Source organism: Herpailurus yagouaroundi, unplaced genomic scaffold, assembly GCF_014898765.1.
Source record: "Herpailurus yagouaroundi ecotype Mexico unplaced genomic scaffold, PumYag 202, whole genome shotgun sequence".
Classification (NCBI taxonomy): Eukaryota; Metazoa; Chordata; class Mammalia; order Carnivora; family Felidae; genus Herpailurus; species Herpailurus yagouaroundi.
The window spans coordinates 15,559,236-15,583,253 of record NW_024412433.1 but is presented as its reverse complement, the minus strand read 5'-3'; the positions used below and the strand labels follow the sequence as shown (position 1 = coordinate 15,583,253).

At 43.4% G+C, this 24,018-nt stretch overlaps 2 protein-coding genes across 4 annotated transcripts in view; one reads left to right on the top strand and one right to left on the bottom strand.

The window, feature by feature from the left end:
• Window positions 1-1,103: 1,103 nt before the first annotated feature.
• On the bottom strand, window positions 1,104-3,071 carry LOC121014269 (uncharacterized). Its single transcript, XM_040450349.1, has 3 exons — window positions 3,064-3,071; window positions 2,560-2,999; window positions 1,104-1,440 (listed from the first exon to the last, which is right to left on the bottom strand). The coding sequence occupies exons 1-3, from the start codon at window positions 3,069-3,071 to the stop codon at window positions 1,130-1,132; spliced, it is 759 nt and encodes a 252-aa protein (XP_040306283.1). The 3' UTR covers window positions 1,104-1,129.
• The window catches only part of MOGAT1 (monoacylglycerol O-acyltransferase 1), a 34,168-nt gene continuing 13,105 nt past the window's right edge, over window positions 2,956-24,018 (top strand). For 2 of the 3 annotated variants that reach the window (XM_040450884.1, XM_040450886.1), the window contains exons 1-5: window positions 2,956-3,163; window positions 15,977-16,155; window positions 16,489-16,693; window positions 21,638-21,812; window positions 22,615-22,814. In XM_040450884.1, the coding sequence (XP_040306818.1) occupies window positions 3,070-3,163; window positions 15,977-16,155; window positions 16,489-16,693; window positions 21,638-21,812; window positions 22,615-22,814 (853 nt within the window). In that variant the 5' untranslated portion in view covers window positions 2,956-3,069. The remainder of the gene's footprint in view (window positions 3,164-15,976; window positions 16,156-16,488; window positions 16,694-21,637; window positions 21,813-22,614; window positions 22,815-24,018) is intronic. The other variant, XM_040450887.1, reaches the window with a different exon arrangement.

Genomic DNA, 24,018 nt, shown 5'->3' with positions numbered 1-24,018 from the left:
CACACACACACAAATAGCCAAACAAACAGTAGTTTCCAACCTGGGTTTTGCAAACCCTCAGAGCTTCTGTAACTGTTTAATGTCAATTTCATTTTGCTAAAAATACAGCCACTTTGGGAAGGAGGGAGATGCTGAGAAGGTCACTTCTTTTCCACTTAGAGCAGATTCACTTGGATCTCTTCTAGAAGTCAGAGTTCTTTGAAGATTGAAAAAAACTCCCCTGCTAAACTACAAGTTTGAAACCATTATCTCATACCACCTTGCTTCTCCTCCTCCATTTTAGTATGGCTATGAAGAGAGCTGGGTCTATCCCTTGTCAGTAACTGGCTGGGTTATCCTGGGCAAATCCCTTAATTTCTCTGCTCTCAGCTCCCCATTCCATGAAACATGGGGTTAAGAAAGATAATGCTTACGGTTGGTGTTTTCATGTCAACTTCAGTTCCAGAAATCAACAAAACTCATAGAGAGGCATTGTTTTCAATAGCTCGATAAATGAAAACTTTCTCACCATTTAATTCCAGTAATCATTTGGCTACAATAACCTGGGACATAATATATACACAAAGGAATGTGCTGAATACTGAATGAGTGATCTAATAGTTGCGTAAAATGGTGAGAGGCTGTTACACCAACTGAGCCCTGGTGGGGCCATGCTTTGCTGCAGTGTGTCGTGCTAGGCTATGACGGCTGTTTTCTACTAGCTGAGGGCCTGGGAAGGTGACAAAAACTCGACTCAGTACAGCTGATTAGGAGGACTTGTAGTAGTAGTCCTACTATTTGATTAGTAGGAGTCTGGAGGCCTTGCGCTTCTCATTTACGAGGAAACTGTGAATTCAATTAATCAACCAATCCTACCATTTATTTTATTTTATTTAAATTTTTAATGTTTACTTGTTTTTGAGAGAGAGAGAGAGAGAGCAAGCACAAGCGGGGGAGGGGCAGAGAGACAGAGAGTCAACAGAATCTGAAGCAGGCTCCAGGCTCCGCCCTGTCAGCACAGAGCCCAACGTGGGGCTCGAACCCACAGACCGCGAGATCTAGCCCGTACTTATTTTCAACCTTGTGCCTGGCAGAAGCCTTTTCATAAATAACCAATGACAGAATGCTCTAATGCTCAGAGACCATGTCTTCATTTACTTTGGTCATCAACACCAGGGCAAAGCAAGCACTCAGCAATCCTTTGTTCTATGTCACATTCATTTACTGAAGGGATGGCTCTTCTCTCTAGGTTTGAGACAAAACTGTATTTGAAGCTCCTCCACTCTGCCAGCTGGGTGACATTGGGCCTGGATTTCCTTGAAATTCTTGAAAATGCTTCCCTTGAAAAGCTAATGCTTATTTCACAGGATTGCTCTAGGATGCATGAAGGGCTCCCCACAATGTCGGAGAGTGTTCTCATAGTATCCCCATTAGCACCGGGGGAAGGTTCAGGGAAGAAGTCTAAATGAGAAGAAAGTGATTCCTCAACTAGGAAAAAAACAAAAACAAAAAACCCATAAGTTTTTTGAAACCCTTTGTTTCATAAAGTCACAAACAACTCTGCACTACTTTGTAGTATTTGTTTCTTACCCAACTTTCCAGTAAAATGTTGATGGAGAAAGGGGCATGGTGGTGATGGCGAGTCAACTTTGTTGATTTGTCCTGTTGCAGATCTGTTCTAGCAACGACTGGACAGCCACTTGCCACTTGGAGTTGTCCCACTACACATTAACTAATATTTATAAAGAAAAGGGAGGGAGGGAGAGGGGGGTGGGTGATGGGCATTGAGGAGGGCACCTGTTGAGATGAGCACTGGGTGTTGTATGGAAACCAATTTGGCAATACATTTCATATAAAAAAAAAGGTAGCAGGTCCCCACAAGGATTAGGCAATTATTGAGAACCTATCCATTAATGCATCAAACTGAAACCCTTCAGCGGCAAGTTTTAGCGTCAAGACTTGAACCCTAAACACAGCCTTGCAAGGATCTGGCCTTTGGCTGCCATTTTTGCCTCATTCCACCCTAATCTCCCTGTTACCTGAGCTTCCACTATATTAGTTTTGAGTTTCAGCTCCAGGACCTTTGCACATGTGCTTCTTCGCCTGGACGACCCCCTCAGTTAACTAGATCTACCTTTATAGCTTCAGTCAAGGTCACTTGTTCAGTGACTTCCCTGACCTCCAGTCTAAGTCCTAGAACCTTCCTTCAGTCATTCGCAGTAGGGTTTCACTTTGCAGTGGTACACTCAATTGTGTGGTTATTTTGCTTAATGTTTGTCTCTGCCCATAATCCATGCTCTCTGAGAGCAGAATGAATGCGCGACTGGGTTACCAGGTGTATACGCAGGGACACAATGGTTCCTGGCATGTGGTAGATATTCAGTCAATATCTGTTGAATAAATGATTAAGCGAAAGGTTTCCAGGACTAGTGTAGAGATCTGAGTATCCAAGTGAGGAGACCAAATCCCTGTTCCCTTCTCCCCGCCCCCCCCTTTCCTCGGGGCTTATGGGGGTGTTGGAGGGGATACAGACCAGTAAACACAAGAGTACCCTGCGACCAGAGAAGCTACGTCCCGCACCTTCTTCCACCTGGTGGGCGATCCTTTGAACCAACACTTCCCCAGCCTCAGAGAGTTCGGAGGAAGGGGTGGGTTTAAGGGCGGATGCTGAAGGTGATCGATCAGCCGAACAATAGATCCCGGTGGAGATCCCAGGTCCTCCGCAAGGCTGCCGGAGCCCACGCTGCCGAGCTCCGACGGGCGGCCAGCTGACCCCTCTGGCCACCCCTAGTGCCCAAAGCGGCGCGCTCTCCCCAGCGCCGCGGCGCGCCAGCCAATGCGCCCCGGGCGCGCCAGCTGCACTGGGGCCCGGGCGCGCGCGATTGGCAGCCCCCAGCCTCAGCCCTCGCGCCCCACCCCCGGACGAAGTTCTGCCCACGCCTGCTCCGCGGCCGCCGCCCGTCCCCCTCTTTCCGCCCCCGGGGGTGTCCGGCGCGGGGCCCGGATCCGGCCGCACGCTCCTCCCACGCGCCGCGGAGCCACCAGGTTCGAAGCGCCCGCGGTCGGCGCAGTCCCCTCCCGCGCGGGACCATGAAGGTCGAGTTTGCGCCGCTGAACATCCCGCTGGCGCGGCGGCTGCAGACGGCCGCGGTGCTGCAGTGGGTCCTGTCCTTCCTCCTGCTCGGTAAGGACCCCGCGCGCCCCCGGCCGCGCGAGACCCAGGCCAGACGCCGCAGTGCGGGGGGCTCCGTTTCCTCCCTCGCGGCCAGTCCTTGGCCAAGGACGAGCTGAGATTCCAGCCCTTCTTCCGCCTGAGCCAGAGCAAACAGGTCAAGGAGGGAGTTCGAGCTAACTTGGGACTCTCCTTTTTGGTTTCTCTCCCCGTGTGAACCTCGTAGCGAACGAACGACTATTTGCCAACTGTTTTAACCTGTGCTTTTTTGTCTTTTTGATTGAGGCGTAGCTTACCTACCATAAAAGGCAAAGATGATAGGCATACAGATGAATTTTGGCAAATGGACATACCCAAATATAACCAGGACCCAATCCAGCCATGGAACATTGCACTGTAGCCCCTCAGAAGTTGCTAAACTCTTTTCTTGAACTGTCGATTCGTAAAAGGAAAACCAGCGCCCGATTATTTACAGCCTGATTCCTTCCTCTTCCCACCCTCGTGACCAACTGCCTTGTTGACTTTTCTGTGTTTAAGGTCATCCGGGTGCAGAAAGGCACCTTTCTACTAGATAGAACGGGTTGAGTTGGGTTGGGTGGCTTCTGTATGTAAATAACTCGACCCAAGGGGTTCTAGTGGGTTCCCAAGTTGATCCCATCTGGAAAGGGCACGTGAGGCAGTTGCTAGATAGAGCAGGGTGGCTTACCTGAGCCCCTTTTTCTCCCCTGGATGTTTGTCCAGCGATTGGAGTAGATGGGGGATGGTATGAGAGGAGGGAGGAATTATGGAGAACGTGCACTCTTCTGAAGGCTAACGTCACTTGTGTGCTGTAAGGAGCTGACAGGTTGTACGTTGAGGCCGCAGTACGATCAGTAATAATAAGCCCACTGCACTGGAGACGTCTACACTTTTGAAATGGTTTCACAGTTTTGAATGCCTAGATCAGTGGTTCTCGACCCTGGCTGCACATGAGAAACACTGGAAGAGCTTGTAAAAAAAACCGCAGACGCCCAGGCTCTATCCCCAGAACGTCTTAATTCATTTGTTACAGAACGGAGCCCACGCGTCAGTATGTGTGTGTCTCTGTAAATATGTAACTGTGTGTGCGCATATACGCACACAGATGCTCCACGTGACTCTGCTGTACAGCTAGGGTTTCCTGAAAAAGGAACTTCAAAACATTAGCTCATGAAGTCCTCGCAGGCCAAACGGAGACAGGGGTGGTAGCATGATACTCCGTTTTGCGCTGAACCATCGAGGTAACAACAAACACATTAGGGCATAGTACGTTCCAGATCCTATTCTAAGCACCCTACACTATTAACCATTCGGCCTTCACCACGACCCTGTGAGGTAAAGGACTGTTCATTTCTGCCCTCATTGGACAGATGAGGAAACGAAGAGGTGAAGTAAATTGTTCAAGGTCACGCACAGTGGGAGGTGGAGAAGCTGGATGGAAACCTAAGTGTTCTACCCAGAGTCCCTGCCTTAACCACTGTGCTGCCCACATGTATGGCTTGAACTTGGAGACGATCTTCCCTGCTGGTCAATCAGCTCCTCTCTGGTAGCCCGTTGTCCTTTTCTCGTGTTTGTCATTGCTCGTGTTTGTGTATGTCTGCGGTTACTCGAGAAAGGTCCGCATTGCCATCCTTGTCCACCGGCTCAGCGCGGGAGCACTCAGCACGTGCCGAGCCCACGGAAGGTATGAAACAAATACTTGTTGAGTGACTGTCTCACTCTGTCACCCAGAGGGGAAGCTATCCGCCCCATGGGTCGCTAGTTGTATTAACCCATGTCATCCTCGCAGCAGCCCTGCGAGGTAGGAGCTACCCCTGCACTCATCTTACAGAGGAGGGAGCTCAGAGGTGAAGTTGCTCAAGGTCACATGGCTCTACATAGCGGGCAGAGCCACAGGTGTTAAATGTGCGTGGACTAGTGACTTAGGCATGACCAATGATTCCTAATTTGAGTCGGACTAGACTGACTTGCAGACCATTTAAATGTCTGCATAGACAGACCATAAAAAGTCATTGCATGCATTTGACTTTTGTGTTACTAGGAGCATATGACTTTGTGTTACATATTTTGATAATTTTATTTGGAAAAATTTCAAACATACAAAAAATAGAAGTGTGTGAACTCTCATTTACCCATTACCTGGATTTATAATTATTTTGACAATATGCTGTATTCGTTTCATCAGTTGTTTTGCAAAAATGTTTTAAGACAAAGCACGTTGTTATATTTTAATCCTGAATATTTTAGTACGGAGATATAGAATTAAGTATCTTTTTTACATAATCAGAGTACATATGCGGCATAATTGTTTAAAACCATTTAAAAATTTTTTCAGTTTATTTATTTATTTTGAGAGAGACAGAAACAGGATGAGTAGGGGAGGGGCAGAGAGAGAGGGAGAGAGAGAGAACCCTGAGCAGGCTCCACACTGCCAGTGCAGAGCCCGATGAGGGGCTTGAACTCATGAACCGTGAGATCATGACCTGAGGCGAAACTGAGAGATGCTTAACCGACTGAGTCACCCAGGCAATCCTGCTTAAAATCATTTAAACTAAGTTCATATTTTCTGAACTGTGTCAAAAATACACTTTGGAGATATATCTGAACAAGGTTCTCAACAAGACCTTTGTATTGCATTTGGTTTTGTTTTTTGTTTTTTTTTTTGTTTTTTTTTTCTTTAATGTTTATTTATTTTTGAGAGAGAGAGAGAGAGAGTGTGAGCAGGGGAGGGTCAGACAGAGGGAGACACAGACCGCAAAGAGGGCTCCAGGCTCCGATCTGTCAGCACAGAGCCTGATGCGGGGCCTGAACCCACGAACTGCAAGACCGTGACCTGAGCGGAAGTTGGATGCTTAACTGGCTGAGCCACCCAGATGCTCCTGCATTTGGTTTTTACATGTCTTTTAATTTAGAACAGTGTTCCCTATTTGTTTTCTTGTCGTGAAGCACTAAGGAAACCAGGTTATCTGTCCTGCAAGATGTAGCCCTGACTGCTTCTTTGTGGTGGTAACTTGTTCCTCAGTCTCCTATATTTCTTCGATAGTGAGAGTTAGAGCTAAAGCTTGATTAGATGTAGATGAAATCTTTGTGTCAAGGCCTCTTCCCAGGTACTGCTCTGTGCTTCACATTCTGTCAGGATGCACAGAATGTCTAGTTGTCCCATTAGTTGTGTCTAAGAGTGGTCAGTGGGTCCAAATAGGAAGTCATCTGAGGGCTGGCCGGTCATTGACATGTGCAAATGAAAGTTCTCTGTTGATCATTGCCCTGCCACCTAGTGACATAAGTCTCCATTAATGATGCTCGCTTGAATGAACTCTTCTATGGGGGACTGCAAAGTGGCGGTGTTTTTATTCTGTCATTTATTCATCATAGCTAGAATTCACGCAACGAATAATTTCCCCCCATCAGCTAGGGCCGTTTGACTACCCTACAATTCAATTCTTACTGGAAAAGGTAGGATAAGAGCTTACTTATTTCCTTCCATTTAATTGTCAATTTTGAAGTAAGGAGTTGATGTTGTAGCTACTTTCAGTGTTGGCAAGAGTTTTTTTTTTTTTTTTAACGTTTTATTTAACGTTAAAGCGTTAGTGGGGGAGGAACAGAGAGAGAGGGAGACACAGAATCTGAAGCAGACTCCAGGCTCTGAGCTGTTAGCACAAAGCCCGACGCGGGGCTTGAACCTATGGACCAGATCATGACCTGAGCTGAAGATGGATGCTTAACCGACTGAATCACCCAGGCACCCCAACAAGAGGGTTTTTATTAGGTATATCTTTTAAGATCTCTAAATCAAAGTCTTGGAAGGCATTTTTCTTTCCAGGAAATGAGTTTAAGCTATTAGCCCTTGAAAAATGAAATCATGAAATCATGAAATCAAACATCTTTCCTTGAGATAAATGTTAAACACCTGTCATCCAATCTTACAACATTGTATTAGGTTTTGGTGTATGACATAATGATTTGATACATGTATACATTGCAAAATGATTACCATAATAAGTTTAGTTAACATCTATCACCACCCATAGTTACAAATAATTTTCCTTGTGATGAGAACCTTTAAGACTTACCCTCTTAGCAACTTTCAAATACAACACAATATTGTTGATTCTAGTCACCAGGCTGTGCATTACATCCCCCGGATTTATTTATCTTCTAACTGGAAATTTGTATCTTTTGACCCCCTTTGCTCATTTTGCCCACCCCTCCACCCTCCTGCCTCTGGCAACCGCCAGTCTGTTCTCTGTACCTATGAATTAGGTGCTTTTGGTTTGTTTTCTTTTTAAGATACACACACAAGTGAGATCATATAGTATTGATCTTTCTGTCACCTAGTCCACATAGCATAATACCCTCAAGGTCCATCACAATGGCAGTATTTCCTCCTTCTTTTTTTAATTTTTAAAGTTTACTTATTTATTTTGAGAGAGAGAGGGAGAGAGTGAGCAGAGGAGGGACAGAGGAGCGACCGAGGGGGGACAGTGGATCTGAAGTGGGCTCCATGACAACAGCAGAGAGAACCTGATGTGGGGCTTGAACTCATGAACTGTGAGATCATGACCTGAGCCGAAGTCGGACACTTAACTGACTGAGCTACCTAGGCGCCCCTCATTTGTCTATCTTCATGCCAGTACAATGCTGTTGTGATTACTGTGGCTTTATAATACTTTGTGGAGTCTGATCTCGTTAGCCCTGAAACCTTGGTCCTTTTTTTAAAGAGTTGTTTTGATTATCATAGATTCTTTGTGTTTCCATATGCACCTGAGAATCAGCTTGTCAGTTTCCACACACACACACACACACACACACACACACACACACACACACACCTTCTGGGATTTTCATTGGGATTGATTTTTGATTGAGATTAGTCTATAGGTTAATTTGGAGAGAATTGATATCTCAAAAGTATTGAGTCCTCCACTGTGTGATATTATTTATATCAGAAGTTTTTAAACTTTAGAGCGTATTTTTTGAATATTTATTTATTTTGAGAGGAAGAGAGAGAGAGTGAGAGAGCATGAGCAGAAGAGGGACAGAGAGAGAGAGAGAGAGAGGGAATCCCAAGCAGGCTCCTTGCTGTCAGCATGAAGCCTGACGTGGGGCTCAATCCCACAAACTGCAAGATCCTGACCTGAGCAGAAATCAAGAGTCAGACACTCAACCAACTGAGCCACCCAGGTGCTCCTAAACTTTAGAGCATATTTAAGATTCCCTTGGGCATTTTTGTTAAAATGCAGATTACTCAGAGACTTTGATTCTGTAGGTCTCAGGAAGGGCCATTAACTTTTTAAAACTTTGTATTTTGAGGTAATTCCAGAAATAATAATTCTAGAAAATAACAATTCTAGAAAGTTATAAAAATTCCAATATTCCTTTATCCCATTCCCCAATGTGACATTTTACCATGTTTTTTTCTTTCTCTGTCCCTATCTCTCTTTCTCCACACACACACACACACACACACACACACACACACACACACACACACACACAGACACAGTTACTATTTTTTTTAACTATTTAAGGGTAAGCTACAGATATGCTTTCTCTTTATCCTTCAGTCCTTTAGTGTACATTTTCTAAAACCAAAGACATTCTCTTACATAACCGCAGTACAATTATCCAAATGAGAAGAATTAACAGTGATGCAGTTCAGTGATCTAATCCATACATAGACCCTATTCACATTCCAGTAGCTGCCCCACAAATGTCCTTTATAGCAAAGGAACCCACATGTTGTATTTAGTTATGTCTCTCTTTTCTTACAGTTTTCAGTTTGTGGCTATACAAAGTAGTTCTGTTCATTTTGTCCTTTAGCTTGTAAACATTTCAGAAATATTAAGAACATGGGACTAATTGTACCTGGATCCTTGTAATTTATTTGCCTTTATTAAATGAAGAAGTAGGTCCAATAATGAATTTACTTAAAAAAATTTTTTTTAACGTTTATTCAGTTTTGAGAGGCAGAAACAGAGTGTGAGCTGGGGAGGGGCAGAGAGAGAGGGAGACACAGAATCCGAAGCAGGTTCCAGGCTCCGAGCTGTCAGCACGGGGCCCAACGCGGGGCTCGAACTCACGGACTGCGAGATCGTGACCTGAGCCAAAGTCGGCCGCTTAACTGACTGAGCCACCCAGGCGCCCCTGAATTTGCTTTTAAATAAGGAAAATGCAGTTTCCTCTCCATAAAACTTTTTAAAAGCATTGGGGAGCAGACCCACATTCGAGGAATACTGAGCTGCAAAATTCTGCAGAGGGGTCTGAGATTTGTCTTTTAGTATCACCCTAAGAAACTCTGGGGGGTAAGTGCTCTTAAAATAGGAATTTTAAAAATCAGAAGAATGTTATGCTTCCATTCTTATAATCAACAGATGACTCTGATTGTGTTTTGAAATACAATGCCTCGGGAACAGGAAAAGAAAAGAATGTGCCCGCTGGACTCTGAATTCCATTTTCGTTCCCCATCCTGGGTTACATGGTTAAAATAAGTATAGAAACAAATTTCCATAGGGGAAAAATGAAAACTTCTTGGATACAAATAGGAAGGCTACATATACAAATTAAATATTTTCAATTATTTCTTAATATTGATCACTATTAAAATCCAATAGTTTTTGGACCTCAATAGTTTTTGTAATATTTTTCTGATGCTGTTTGCTCGTGGAAATTTAATAGAATCATGTTCAAGATGAGACTATTGTTACTTAAGTAGATTTGTTCTTCAGTTTTGTGTAGTTTTTTTTTTTTTCTAGTGGAGCCGTTTTATTTCTTTTTGTTTTTAACTTTTTTTTATGTTTATTCATTTTTGAAAGAGACAGAGCACAAGCAGGGGTGGGGCGGAGAGAGAGGGCGGGACACAGAATCTGAAGCAGGCCCCAGGCTCTGAGCTGTCAGCACAGAGCCTGACGTGGGGCTCAAACTCACGGACCGCGAGATCATGACCTGAGCTGAAGTCGGATGCTCAACCGACTGAGCCACCCAGGCGCCCCTATATTTCTTTTTTTTTTTTTAAATAATCTTTTGGGGCGCCTGGGTGGCTCAGTTGGTTCAGGGTCCGACTCTTGATTTCAGCTCAGGTCATGATCCCAGGGTTGTGAGATCGAGTCCCATGTTGGGCTCCGTGCCGAGCATGGAGCCTGTTTGAGATTCTCTGTTAATATTTTGGCATATTTTCTCTTGCTGTTTACCTTTTTTAGATTTATTTTTACTGAAGTAATATATGCGCTGGAGAACAAATCAACTAGCATTTTGGATTGAGCCCTGTGACATTGGTGTTTCCGAAGGTCCCAAGCGGTCAGTGGTGGCTAATAGCATTTGTTGAGTGTTTCCTATACACCATCACTATTCTTTACGCTTTTCGTGGTATCTGTATGTTTCATTAGCCAGTTATTTTTCCATGTTACAAATATTACTTTCTTAAATGTTGAAAAAGTGATAAAGTTAAACCTAGGATGTGAAGGAATTTATGTACGTCAGGTCTTCGAAGAAGTGCCTATAGACAAAGCACGTTTTTAGGATTCACTGATTTATCAAATTCGGCTACCACTGTTGGAGCATTGGCCCTGGATGAGACATTGTACAGTGCCCTGTTCAGCACCATTTCACTGATGGAGGCACAGGTGAGCCCACTGGAGTCAGAAATGTGGGGGGCAGGGGTAGCAGAGGAAGATCATTGCTAAATGTTGCAGAGAAGGCAGCCTTTTGTAACATTGATATTTTCTAAACAGCCCCCGGTAATTATCTTCTAGAATGTCCCAAAGTCTGGAATTGCCTAATTATGTTCTTGCGATTGGAGTCAGGTTCAGCATTTTTGGCAAAAAGCCGGCAAAGGTGATGGGGTGTATTTCCCATCAAATCCCATCAAGAGGCATCATGTCATTTTGTCCCTTTATTGGTGATGCTGAATTTAATGACCACGCCACACATTTTGACTGAGTCTTATTTGTTTCTGATGTTTAGCCCTCTTAAAGCGGGTAGGACATTGCAGCCCTCTTCATGGGAGCCAAAAGGTGGAAACAACCCAGATGTTGAATGATGAATGTTTTCTTTTTCTTTTTCTTTTACATTTACTACAAATGAGATTTTGTTTTCATTTAGACTGCAATGTACCATTGTATCCCGTATACCTATCTTGATTTCGTTTCTTTTCTTTCCTTTTTTTTAGGAAGTGAAAATATTTATTTATTTTTAAAAAATTTACATCCAAGTTAGTTAGTGTACCGTGCAGTAATGATTTCAGGAGTAGAATCCAGTGATGTGGCCCCTACATATAACACCCAGTGTTCATCCCAACAAGTGTCTTCCTTAATGCTCCTTGCCCATTTAGCCCATCCCCCGACCCACAGCCCCTTCAGCAACCCTTAGTTTGTTCTCTAAGAGTCTCTTATGTTTTGTCCCCCTCCCTGTTTTTATATTATTTTTGCTTCCCTTCCCTTATGTTCATCTGTTTTCTCTCTTAAAGTCCTTATATGAGCGAAGTCATATGATATTTGTCTTTCTCTGACTAATTTCGCTTAGCATAATACCCTCCAGTTCCATTCATGTAGTTGCACATGGCAAGATTTCATTCTTTTTGATTGCAGAGTAATACTCCATTGTATATATATACCACATGTTCTTTATCCATTCATCCATTGATGGCCATTGGGCTCTTTCCATACTTTGGTTATTGTCGATAGTGCTGCTATAATAAATGTTGGACCTCATGTGCTCCTTTGAAACAGCACACCTGTATTCCTTGGATAAATGCCTAGTAGTACAATTGCTGGGTCGTAGGGTAGTTCTATTTTTAACTTTTTGAGGAACCTCCATACTGTTTTCCATAGTGGCTGTACCAGTTTGCATTCCCACCAACAGTGCCAAAGGGTTCCTCTTTCTCTGCATCCTCGCCAACATCTGTTGTCTGAGTTGTTAATTTTAGCCCTTGAATGATGAATGTTGAACAGATGAATGGATAAACGAATTATGATATATCCCTATATATGGGAATATTATTCAGTCCTAAAAAGGAATGAAGTCCTGATACATGTTTCAGGATGGACGAGCCTCAAAAACTTGATGTTAAGTGAAAGTCTACAGAAGGTTACGTATTGGATCAGTCCATTTTTATGAAATATCCTGAGTAGGTAAATCCACAGAAATAGAATGTACATTGGTGGTTGCCAGGGGCAGAGGAGAAGGAAATGGGGAATAACTGCCTAATGGGTTCAGGGTTTTATTTTCGGGTGATCTAAGTATTTTGCAACTCGGTGGAATTGGTAGTTGCACAGCATCGTGAATGTGCTAAGTGTCCCTGGATTAATTTCCTTAAAGTGGTTGATTTATATTAATGTGAATTTCACCTCAGGAAAAAACGTGAAGGGGGGGAAACTTCTTAATGATGTAGAGGAAGTAGAATCTATGGGAATAAAATCATAAAAGAGTACGAACGACAGAGGCTGGCTTGTACAGCCTGCACCCCAGTCAAAGCAACTGAAGTTCAGGCCTCCCGTGCAACTTGGAATGTGGATCAAGGCAGTTTTAAGAGATCTCAACCTCAGTTTTGAGAACTGCACCATGGGTTGGAGTAGACTTTTGTATCTTTTCTCTTTGACCTCCAGTTCGGAAGAGTCATGTCACGTTGGATCGCTTAATAAGATAAAAATAGAAAATAGAGGTGATCCAGTCACCTAGTTTTCTTAGTGTTTTCTTCTTTCAGTCTAATTTAGGACCACGGGATTTAAAAAGCTATTTTGGTGCTGTTTGTGATGCGAAATATTAAAGAATGTATGCCTTGTGTGGAGGGGGGGGGGTTAAATTAGGACAGCTCCTTTGGATCGTAAGCTCTCAAAGTATATCAAGTGACAAAGGCGTTTCTGCTCAGTGGTGTAGTGTTTTACTAATTGTCCTATGGAAGTAAATTAAAATGTGGGGAAATGTGATGCCGGATTATGTGTATAGAGAAAATTTGTTAGAAGCCCACATTTTCAAAAAGAGAAGAATGGCTGATGTAGTATTGACATTCAATGGAACATTCATCAGTTCTCAAAAATACCATTTATGAAGGTTTTAAGGCCACACCGGTGTTATAAAACAGCTAACGTGAGATAATCATAAACGATAAAATACAGAAATAAAAAAAATGTGATCAGCCATGTTCAGGAAACATAACCTGTTCATAGGAACAGAAAAGGCCACAAGGAAAAATTTGAACAGTACTTGTTGTGGAGTGACAGGAACATGAGCAATATTTTATCTGCTTTTATTTTTTGCATTCTCCAAGTGTGTGATAGTGAACACAGTTACCATAACAATGGCTCCCATTGTCAGGTGCTTGCTCGGTGCCAGGCACGGTGGCCTCTCTGCGTCTCCTTCCCCACGGTCCGTGGAGGCAGGTGCTGGTATCAGCCCATCTCACAGGTAAAGGAATTGAGGTTCAAGGAGTGAAAGAACTTCGCCCCCTGTTCGGCAGCTAGTCGGTGGCAGATTCCAACATAAGCAGTCAGATTCCAGATCCGTGTCTTAACCATCGTACGTGCAGAACATCTAGTGGCTGTTAAAGACATATGCAATATGTGTTCAATTAGCGTGTATGTGGTTGGGTTAGTGAAACACTGAATTAATGGCCGGGGGATTTTATTTCTGGACCTGCTCGACTCCCTCTGTGGTTCAAATTGAGTCAGTATGCTTTTGGTCTCAGTCTCTCCATCATCATAGTAAGGAAAACAGAACCTCCCATTTACCTGATTTTTTATGCCTATGAGCCTGCTTATCCGCTTGTAATAAGTACTTGTAAGTTTATGGTGCCATTGCCATAAGCTAAGAATAGTTTGGTTCTGTTAAAAAAGAAAAAAGTGGGTGGGTTTAAAAATTTAGGCAGATCCAGGTTCAAATCCTTTGGACCCTCAAAATCCCTGAGCCTCAGTTTCCACAACTGCAAACTGGGTACAGTAATGTGTACCTTGAGGGTTGTGAGGAGGAGAAAATGACACTGCCTGTGGGAGATGGTCACCCCTCATGAACTGTTCTCTCCCCTGTCTGTCTTAGCTCACCTGATCTACCATAGAGTACAGAGTAATGAGATCTACCTAAGTTTTCTTGTACACTTTTTTTTTTTTTTTTTTACACATTTTAGTAAAATAAAGAGAAGATTAACCAACAGTGGTAAATTGTCAGCACTCAGACCTGGGTAGAGGCAAGCAGGTGAAGCAAGATGAAATGATCCTGGTAGGAGTGAGAGCAAAGGACACCCTTTTGGCTGTGCCCCCAGAGTCATGGAAACTTCGCTGGCTGTTCCAAAGTGCGACAAAACACCCCACGGAGGGTTAGAGGGCACATACTTCCTTAACTTTTCATGCACCTTTTCGTAAACAAACCTTACCCTGGAGAAAGCAGGTCAGTTCTCTTACTGGGGTCCATTTAGCGTAAATCTATGCTGGGATATGTATGGATTTATATATCTCCAGAAATATAAATACTTGTTCTGTTTTTAGCCAAAACAGACAAACAAATTGTATCTAGCAAACTGTCATAGTTCAAGGTGCTGTTAATCCGATCATGATCGTTTGGGAACAAAACTGTAGCAAAGCTGATAGAGTAGACAGGAGTTTGGGGGACTGAAGTCGGCTCTAGAACAGAGAGTATAGCACATAACAGAAGAGAAAAAGGCAAGGACACTTCCTAAAGTAATGGTAATTGCTGGCATTTATTGTGTCGAGCTTTATGACTTTGTGCTCCTCTCTCCCTTTCTCATTAATGTATTTCTCTTTCTATAAATATTTTTTTAGTATGATAGCACGCACATAAAACGTCTGTCTTAGCTTAATGTATTACTTGAAGGCAGACGGTCTTGTCACTACTACTTAGGTCGAGTTTTGTCTGTCCTTGCTTCACATATTTTGAAGCTGTGTCATGAGGTGTGTAAACCATTTGGGTTTTGCTTTGTCGTTGTGAAATGTCGCAAGTAGTGATAGGTAAAGGAAGATGTCAGGAGTTCCTCCTATACTACCTCTGACTCTCGCAACAGAGTTCCTGAAAACAGAGTTTGTCGCTGGAATGTTCTCTCTTTGTGGGCACATAAATAATGGCTGCTTAAGCAAGGTAGACATCTGTAGTAGGGAACTCTTCTGCATCCTTTCAGCCCTGATTCCTCCGTATATCGTGCCAGGGAGGTGGTGTAGACCATGGACTTTGAGAGTGGACTGTGAATTAATTAATTAATTAATTAATTAATTAATTTAATGTGTATTTTTTGAGTGAGAGAGACACTGTGAGTGGGGAAGGGGCAGAGAGAGAGGGAGACACAGAAATCTGAAGCAGGCTCCAGGCTCTGAGCTGTCAGCACAGAGCCCGATGTGGGGCTTGAACTCACGGACCATGAGATCATGACCAGAGCTGAATCCAGGTGCTCAATCCACTGAGCCACTCAGGTGCCCCGAGAGTGGGCTATGAATTTAGATCAACCGCTTCCATTCTGTGGGACTTGGGCAATTCATTTAACCTCATCTGCTGTCTTGTTATATTACCTCACTTGAACTGAGGCTCAGGTTTTGTTTTTTGTTTTTGTCTTTTTAGAGAGAGAGTGCGTGTGAGCAGGGGAAAGGGGCAGAGCCCGATGGAGGGCTCGATCCCATGATTCTGGGATCATGACCTGAGCCGAAATCAAGGGTTGGATGCTCAACTGACTGAGCCATGTAGGCGCCCCGAAATGAGGCTCGGTTTAACACACTTTGTGTGTATTCAATCCCCCTGCCATGGGCCGATGGTGATATAGTACAGTGAGCAGATGCTAACTGATCCTGACTCCTGAGGTCTTTCCCTTTCTTACAGCACAGGTGTGCATTGGGATCATTGTGATACTGATCATACACAACTATTGGTTCCTCTATGTCCCTTATATGACATGGCTTTACTTTGACTGGCGTACCCCAGAGCAGGGGGGCAGGAGATCCAACTGGGTCAGAAGCTGGACCGTGTGGAGGTATTTTAAGGACTATTTTCCAATTCATGTGAGTAGAATTGTTTTGTGTAGTACTATTTTGAGTTGGGAGAAGAATGGAAATTTGTTTTTATCACACACAGTTTAAGCTTTTCCCTTTTCAGAGGGAGAAAGCCAGCAGATTAGCCCAGACTAAACGGGATCTAGAAGGCTGTGTGTGAGGGGCCCTGGGCTTAGGAAATAGTTTAAAAATTGGGAAACATCACTAACCCAGAGAACTACATGAGTCATGTTCTCTATTTCCTTTCGACAGAGGAACTAATCATGAGGGGGTTTCTTTGTTTCTTATTGGAAACTGATCAGGGAACTTTTTTTTTTTTTTTAACCTCAATACATACTGTAGCTCATCAAAACTTGGGATTTGGATCCAAGTCACAACTACATATTTGGGTTTCATCCCCATGGAGTGCTCGTTGCTGGAGCCTTTGGAAATTTTTGTACGAATTATTCGGACTTCGAACAGCTGTTTCCTGGATTCACCGCATATCTCCACGTGCTCCCATTTTGGTTCCGGTGTCCTCTCTTTCGAGAATATCTGATGAGTAGTGGTAAGTGAAGGCAGATCACTATTTCTACCATGTTCTAGGGAGGCAGGACCACACAGAATGTTCTCTCCCAAACACAGATTTACAGTTTTGTAGTAAAACCCTTTGCTTTTTTCCCTTTCTGACACTTCACATGCTGCTTGGATGATTCTTGCCTCTGCCACTGGACTGAAAGTCCCAGGAAGACACAGACTGTGTCTTTTTTTAACACACCTAGTGTCTAGCCTTGTGCCTGGGATATAGGAAAGTTCAATAGATGTTAATTCAATGAATAAATCGATGAGTGCATTTTGTGTATTGAGATGTGGAAGAAAGAATCTCGGGTCAAACAAGTGATAGACGGTGCCTTTGGAGAGGCACCTTGCATGTTTTTATAAACATTAGAGATGGAAAATGTGCTCCAATATGTCTTGAAGCAATGGCGGTATGTAAACTAAGCATACTTAATCTGCCTTTTTCTTCCCGGATTAAATATCATTTGGCTCAGAAATGAGTTCATTCTACTCTGCTACTCTGAACTAGCGGAAAACTCTTTGATTAATGAAACCATAATTCTACCAATTCCAAGAATAAAATTTAACTGGGATGCTGGAGACACCATATTAATGTGCACAGAGGCTAAGCTTGTGTTTACAGCTCTCACTGTAATTTGAGGGGTTCAGTTTGTTTGGTTTTCTGACTGGACCAGCTTATTGACTCCACATGAACTGCAGTAACTCACAAAGCGCTTTATGTTTATGGTCGCTGTGTAGGCTAACTTTATTGTCTTGCATTTCTTAGATATAAAGAAAAGCGGATAGTCTCTATGTGAACACTTATAATTTCAGGATCAGTAAGTGGCATATTCAGAGACAGAATTTTCCAGGGTCTTCCAGGTTTTCATTACTTCCTATTAATTTCTCAAATCTCTGTTGTCATTATATACCTGATAGGAAATCACTAAGCACCGGAGGATCAGGATCCCTGGCTGGGTTTTTGGGTTCTGTCTTCGGACCTTCACCCGCAAAGCCCTGGGCTCCCTGTTCAGTCTGGGCTGCCACTATATCTGGCCTCTAGAGGGCGCACCAAACCTCCAAACTACCATAGAGGCGCAAAAAAAAAAATCCCATCTCTTCCCTGTTTTGGAGACACTGATTGGGTTCGTTTTATAAAAGGAAAAAAAATTAAAGGGAAATTTTTTGAATTGCAAAAAAAAAAAAAAAAGCACAGAAATGTATTTACAGTACACAGTTGTGGTTCCCAGCCACAAGTGCGTTTGAGTGGCATAACTGAGAGCAGGTGTGGCAGTTCATGGCCCGAGAGATGTAGATACACCCCTCTCCGTGGCCATGACAGATACATATAATCAACCTGAGAGTCTTTCTCCAAGTAGTGCCCTCACACTCGCTGCCATTTACTCGAGCCAGCATTTGAGATTAAACTTATCTGTTCACTCAGGCTTATGACATTATGAGATCTTTTCCTTTTTCCTATGACCTGAGATCTCCTAAAGGCTAAATAAAAATATCCACACTTGAAGCTCTAGGGTGTCCTTGTCTTAAAGTTTAGAGAGTTCTTGATTTTTCCTGGAACCGGCTTCCTAGGACAGCCCCTTCTACTCTGTGCCTGCCTTGGCAGCCATCCGTCTGGGCATGAGAGACAGACGGACATGTGTACTGAACCCCCGGTAATAAAGAACCAGTAGGGTTTCAGAGGTCCTTTGCTGACCAGTGCCTGTTTTGCTCTTACCCAATAGATTTCTGTTGCTGTAAGTCCCTGTAGGTCCCGCCTCCAAACCATTCCTCTTGGTCCATTTTCATGAGTCTGTACTCACCAGGGGTCAGGCGGGACACATTCTGTGTTTCAAGACTCCTGTTCCTTCCTGTGTACCGAGTAAGGCTGGGCAGGTAGCAGAGATCAGCTCACAACAGCCTTATATACTACACAGAGGAGGTCAGTAGGAAAAGCAGCCGATAGATTCACCGAGACTTATTGATTGCTGCGGGCTCGTGAAGGTAGCAAGCAATGTATATGTCATCATATCATCAGCCTCTAGCGCAGTGTCTGCCTTGTAGCAGGTGCTCAGTACGTGTTCTGAATGAAGGAATGACTGATGTGTCGACATGATTGCTAAGAAGGGGGAATATATATGGGAGGAGCCTATACTTTTGACTTGGGTGACAGAGTAGATGATGGCCCCATTCCCCCTGAGAGGAAATTTTGCCAAAAGGACAACCTTGAGGAAGAATACAGCGCACTGGGTTTGGCAACATGGAACCCGAGGTGTCTTTGAGTTGTCAAGGTAGAAATGTCCACTGGGCCATTGGAAGTGTGGGTGTAGGGCCTCGGGAGGAAGATGTCCCAGGAGATAACGTTTGGGAGAACTCAGCAATTGTAAGTGGTAGTTGAATCCACGTATGTAGATAACGTTAAAAGGTGTTAGAAACAAGGAAGGGGCCTGTCATAGATCAACCTGCTGTAACGAAATACCATAGACTGGGTGGCTGAAATAATAGACGTTTATTGTTCACTGTTCTGGAGGCTGGATGTCCAAGATCAAGGCACTGGCAGATCCAGTGTCTGGTGAGAGCCCCGTTACTGGCTTGCACGCAGCCAGCCATCTTGTTATGTCTTCACATAACATGACCCCTCTCTCTTCCTCTTTTGATAAGAACACCGATCTCATCTTGGGGCTGCATTCTCATGACCTCATTCTTTTATTCTTTCCAGAGGTCCTACTTCTTAATACCATTCTATTGGGGATTAGGGTTTATAGAAATTTTGGAGGGATACAAATATTCAGGTCTTAGAGCCCTAAGACATAGCAGCAGTTACAGAGATCCTGTAAAGGGAGCCTAGAAAGGGACACTGAGAAGTGCCCGGAGGAGAGTCGGTATCTGGAAATCTAAAAGGCCCGGAAGCTATGCCTCCAGTTTCCACTCAGGGCACATGGGGCACAATGGCCATGCCTTGAACTCAGAGGAAGTTCAAATCCATTGAGGCTCAGGGTTCTTTGCCCTCTAACCCACCACTCTCTGCTTCTTCTCTCTTTGTCTCTTTTTTTAATCTTTATTGATTCATTTATTTTGAGAGAGAGAGCAAGCAAGCACGAGTGGGGGAGGGGCATAGAGGGAGAGAGAGAGTCCCAAGCAGGCTCTATGCTCAGCACAGAGCCCGGTACGGGACTCCATCCGACAACCGTGAGATCACGATCTGAGCCGAAATCAAGAGTCGGATGCTTGCTTAACTGACTGAGCCACCCAGGCTCCTGCCTCTTCTCTTAAGAAAGTGGTTGGTCACTCAAAATCCTGCATTATTCTATATTCCCCCAGTAATAGGAGCTCACAGAAAAATAAGCATATAATTTTCCTTTGAGAGATGAGGTGTGTTGTGTCTTAATAAAACGTGTCCGACATATTCTTTTATGACCAAAAACAATGGATAAAGCCAAGAATGGGAGGAAACAATAAGACATTAAAAAGGAATTATCTCTGAAATACAGGTCATGAATGGCTTGTGTTTTCCTCTTTTTTCTTTTCCTGTAAGAGTTCATGATGTTTTCCTCCAAGAGGACATAGTACATTCAAAATCTGAAAAGGAGGGGGCGCCTGGGTGGCGCAGTCGGTTGAGCGTCCGACTTCAGCCAGGTCACGATCTCGCGATCCGTGGGTTCGAGCCCCGCGTCGGGCTCTGGGCTGATGGCTCAGAGCCTGGAGCCTGTTTCCGATTCTGTGTCTCCCTCTCTCTCTGCCCCTCCCCCGTTCATGCTCTGTCTCTCTCTGTCCCAAAAATAAATAAAAACGTTGAAAAAAAAAATTAAAATCTGAAAAGGAATCTTTAAAGTTATTTTTATGTGGGAAAGCCTGGTACAAAGACCGAACAATTATATCACGGTCTTAAGTAAACAGCTTACCAAAGTCAGACTAGGCATTTTGGAACCACGTAAAGATCTGGTTATTTGTTAAACGTCTGAACTTTTAAAACCATTTACAATATAAACGTAGGTTTGGGAAACAAGAATCCATGTAGAATATCTGACAACAGGCCCTTGTGTGTTCAGAAGATCTGTTGCAGCCTCTTGAAAAGGATATGCTTTTTGGTTCTGAGCCAGGATTCAGCAGGCTACTGATCAAGGCCACCAAATACAGCCATGCAGGTTGTGACTGAACAATTGCAAGGGGCCCTTTTACTTATAATGCAGTATGAATAGAGTCCATAGATACAATTGAGCAGTGCACAACCTATCCAAATAAGCGGTAGATTTAACAAGTGACATCTTAAAAAAATTTTTTTGGATACAATTTTAATGTTTATTTGTTTTTGAGAGACAGTGTAAGTGGGCGAGGGGCAGAGAGAGAGGGAGACACAGAATCCGAAGCAGACTCCGGGCTCCGAGCTGTCAGCACAGAGCCCGACACGGGGCTTGAACCCACAAATGGTGAGATCATGACCTGAGCCGAATCGGACACCTAACTGATTGAGCCACCCAGGCGTCCCAGTAACAAGTGACATTTTTTTTTTAAATTTTTTTAACGTTTTATTTTATTTTTGAGACAGGGAGAGACAGAGCATGAACAGGGGAGGGTCAGAGAGTGGGAGACACAAAATCCAAAACAGGCTCCAGGCTCTGAGCTGTCAGCACAGAGCCCGACGCGGGGCTTGAACCCACGGACTGCGAGATCATGACCTGAGCCGAAGTTGGCCGCTTAACCCACTGAGCCACCCAGGCGCCCCAACAAGTGACATTTTAAAGATGCAGCCCATCACCTGCCAAAACGTTAGATCTAATTAATGGAATACATTACCAAAGATCTGGCTGTGTCAAAATTCTAAATTACAAGTTGTTCCATATGTAAGCAGGGTAGGGAATTTTGTTAAGTGTTCGCAGATGCCACAGAATATTATGATAAAAATGCTGTAATTTTTAAAACACAATAAGTACTTACCCTTTTTGTTTTATTCACTAAGGGCCAGTCTCAGTTTCTAAGAAGAGTGTGTCCCATGTGCTGAGCAAGGAGGGAGGTGGAAACATTTCAGTCATAGTTCTCGGGGGCGCAGAAGAATCGCTGGATGCCCATCCTGGAAAATTCACTCTGTTCATCCGCCAGCGGAAAGGATTTGTTAAAATTGCTTTGACTCATGGGTAAGTAGTTTCTCATTTCAGGTACCTGGGTCAGAGAAGTTAAGACATTATTTAAAAAAAAAAAATTTTTTTTTAACGTATATTAATTTTGGAGAAACAGACATGGTGTGAGTGGGGGAGGGGCAGAGAGAGAGAGAGGGTGACACAGAATCCGAAGCAGGCTCCAGCTCTGATCTGTCAGCGCAAAGCCCAACGTGGGGCTCGAACTCACGAACTGTGAGATCATGACCTGAGCCAAAGTCGGACGCTCAACCGACTGAGCCACCCAGGCGCCCCTAGAAATTAAGACATTATTAAATGAACACAGAGAAATAAAGTATCGTTTCTTGTCCTTAAAGGCAGACCTCCTCTTAGTTGACCTGACACTAAAAGTAAATGTTGGTGTTCATGGGGAATGGAATACAACCTTCCCAGTAAGGTAGTTCAGTGTCACGGCATCCAGCACCTACACTCACCTTGCAAAGCAAAGCAAACAAAAAAGGTACAAAATTTTATATTCACAGTACAGATTTCCAGTCAAATGAACAAATGAACCATGGCCCAAACTATAGGTGGAAAAGAAGTTTCCTGGAGCTTTGATTGGCTCTCGAATAAACTTCCATAAATTGCTAGGCTGCTGAAGTCCCTTCTCAAACGATTTCAAGTATAAGTTTCATGGTGTGGAACATGAAATTAGCAGGATAGGGAGGCAGAGGAACATTGAAAAATTGTCAGGAATAGGTTGCAAAAGCCAGCTGGACAGAATAAAATACTTAAATCCCTTCCATTGAAAATCTGTACTCTTCCCCTTTGTTATTTGTAGCGCCTCCTTGGTCCCAGTGTTTTCTTTTGGAGAAAATGAGCTGTTTAAACAAGTTAACAACCCTGAAGGCTCATGGCTTCGAACCGTGCAAGAGAGGCTACAGAAGATCATGGGGTTTGCTTTGCCTCTTTTCCATGCCAGAGGGATTTTTCAATACAATTTTGGCCTGATGCCATACAGGAAACCGATCCACACTGTTGGTATGTACCTCAAGGACCAAACGCTTGTTAGAATAAGTAAAAGTGTTACCTAACTTTGAGCCATGTTACTGTTACTGATTGTGGTGTTAGTGTGAGAGAAGTGGCTTCAAGTAAGAACTTCCTAAAATAAGAATCCTATAGATGTTATTTGAGCTTTATTTATGATACATCTTTAGCTAAGAAATGACTATTTTTCACTTGGGAATTGAATACTTTCAAGAATACTGCTATTGAACTACAGGGAGAATCCAATTTAGACATAGAGTTTCTTCCTTTTTTCCTCTTTTTTTTTTTTTAATTTTTATTTATTTATTTTTAAGAGGGAGAGAGTGAGCAGGCTAGGGGCAGAGAGAGGGAGAGAGAGAATCCCAAGCAGGCTTTGTATTGTCAGTGCACAGCCCGATGCGGGGCTCAAACCTGTGAACTGCAAGATCGTGACCTGAGCCGAAATCAGGAGCCGGACGCTTAACTGCCTGAGCCACCCAGGCTCCCCTAGACATAAAATTTCTAGTACTGTATATGAATCCATTTCTCTGTTCGAGCAGATCGTAACGTAGCAGTCCTTTGATGAATGCATTACATCACAGTCTATTAATGTATGCAGATTTCTGTGTAATGAATATCTTCATCATATTCAGTTCACATAGGCATCAGTCTGTAGCAAAAACGATTTTGGGAGGCCACTCACTGTAGTTGTATGTATTCTAATATAGACTGATCTTATTTTTCAAAAGTTGTATATTGGGCAGACTTGAGATGGGGGAGGAGGGTGACAGACCATGTTGACAGAATGACTGAGGAGCAGAGTAATTAGCTCTTCACATCAAAAGTGACCTGGACCGCCCAGCAGGAGAAAGGGCAGAGCCAGACCCTAGTAGCACAATTAACCAAACTGTATATACTTCATCTGAAACTGGAAGTAATAGTTTCACCAGAGACAGTCCATTAAATGCCATTCAAAATGTTTTTAGGTCTGTTTCCTTAGAACGGGATTTTACTGCTTTCAGTTTCTGAGAGCGTTGCATTTCACGTGCAGTCACATGACACTATTTTTAACTGTGTATTTAACTCACATGGAATGTTAGCAGACTGTTGATTAGTTACTGTAATGGTAACACAGAGATAAGTTTGCCGTTGTGTTTTTCCAAGAGAAGCTGGTTACATTTCTTTCGCTATATATATAAATATATATAAATAGGTTGCA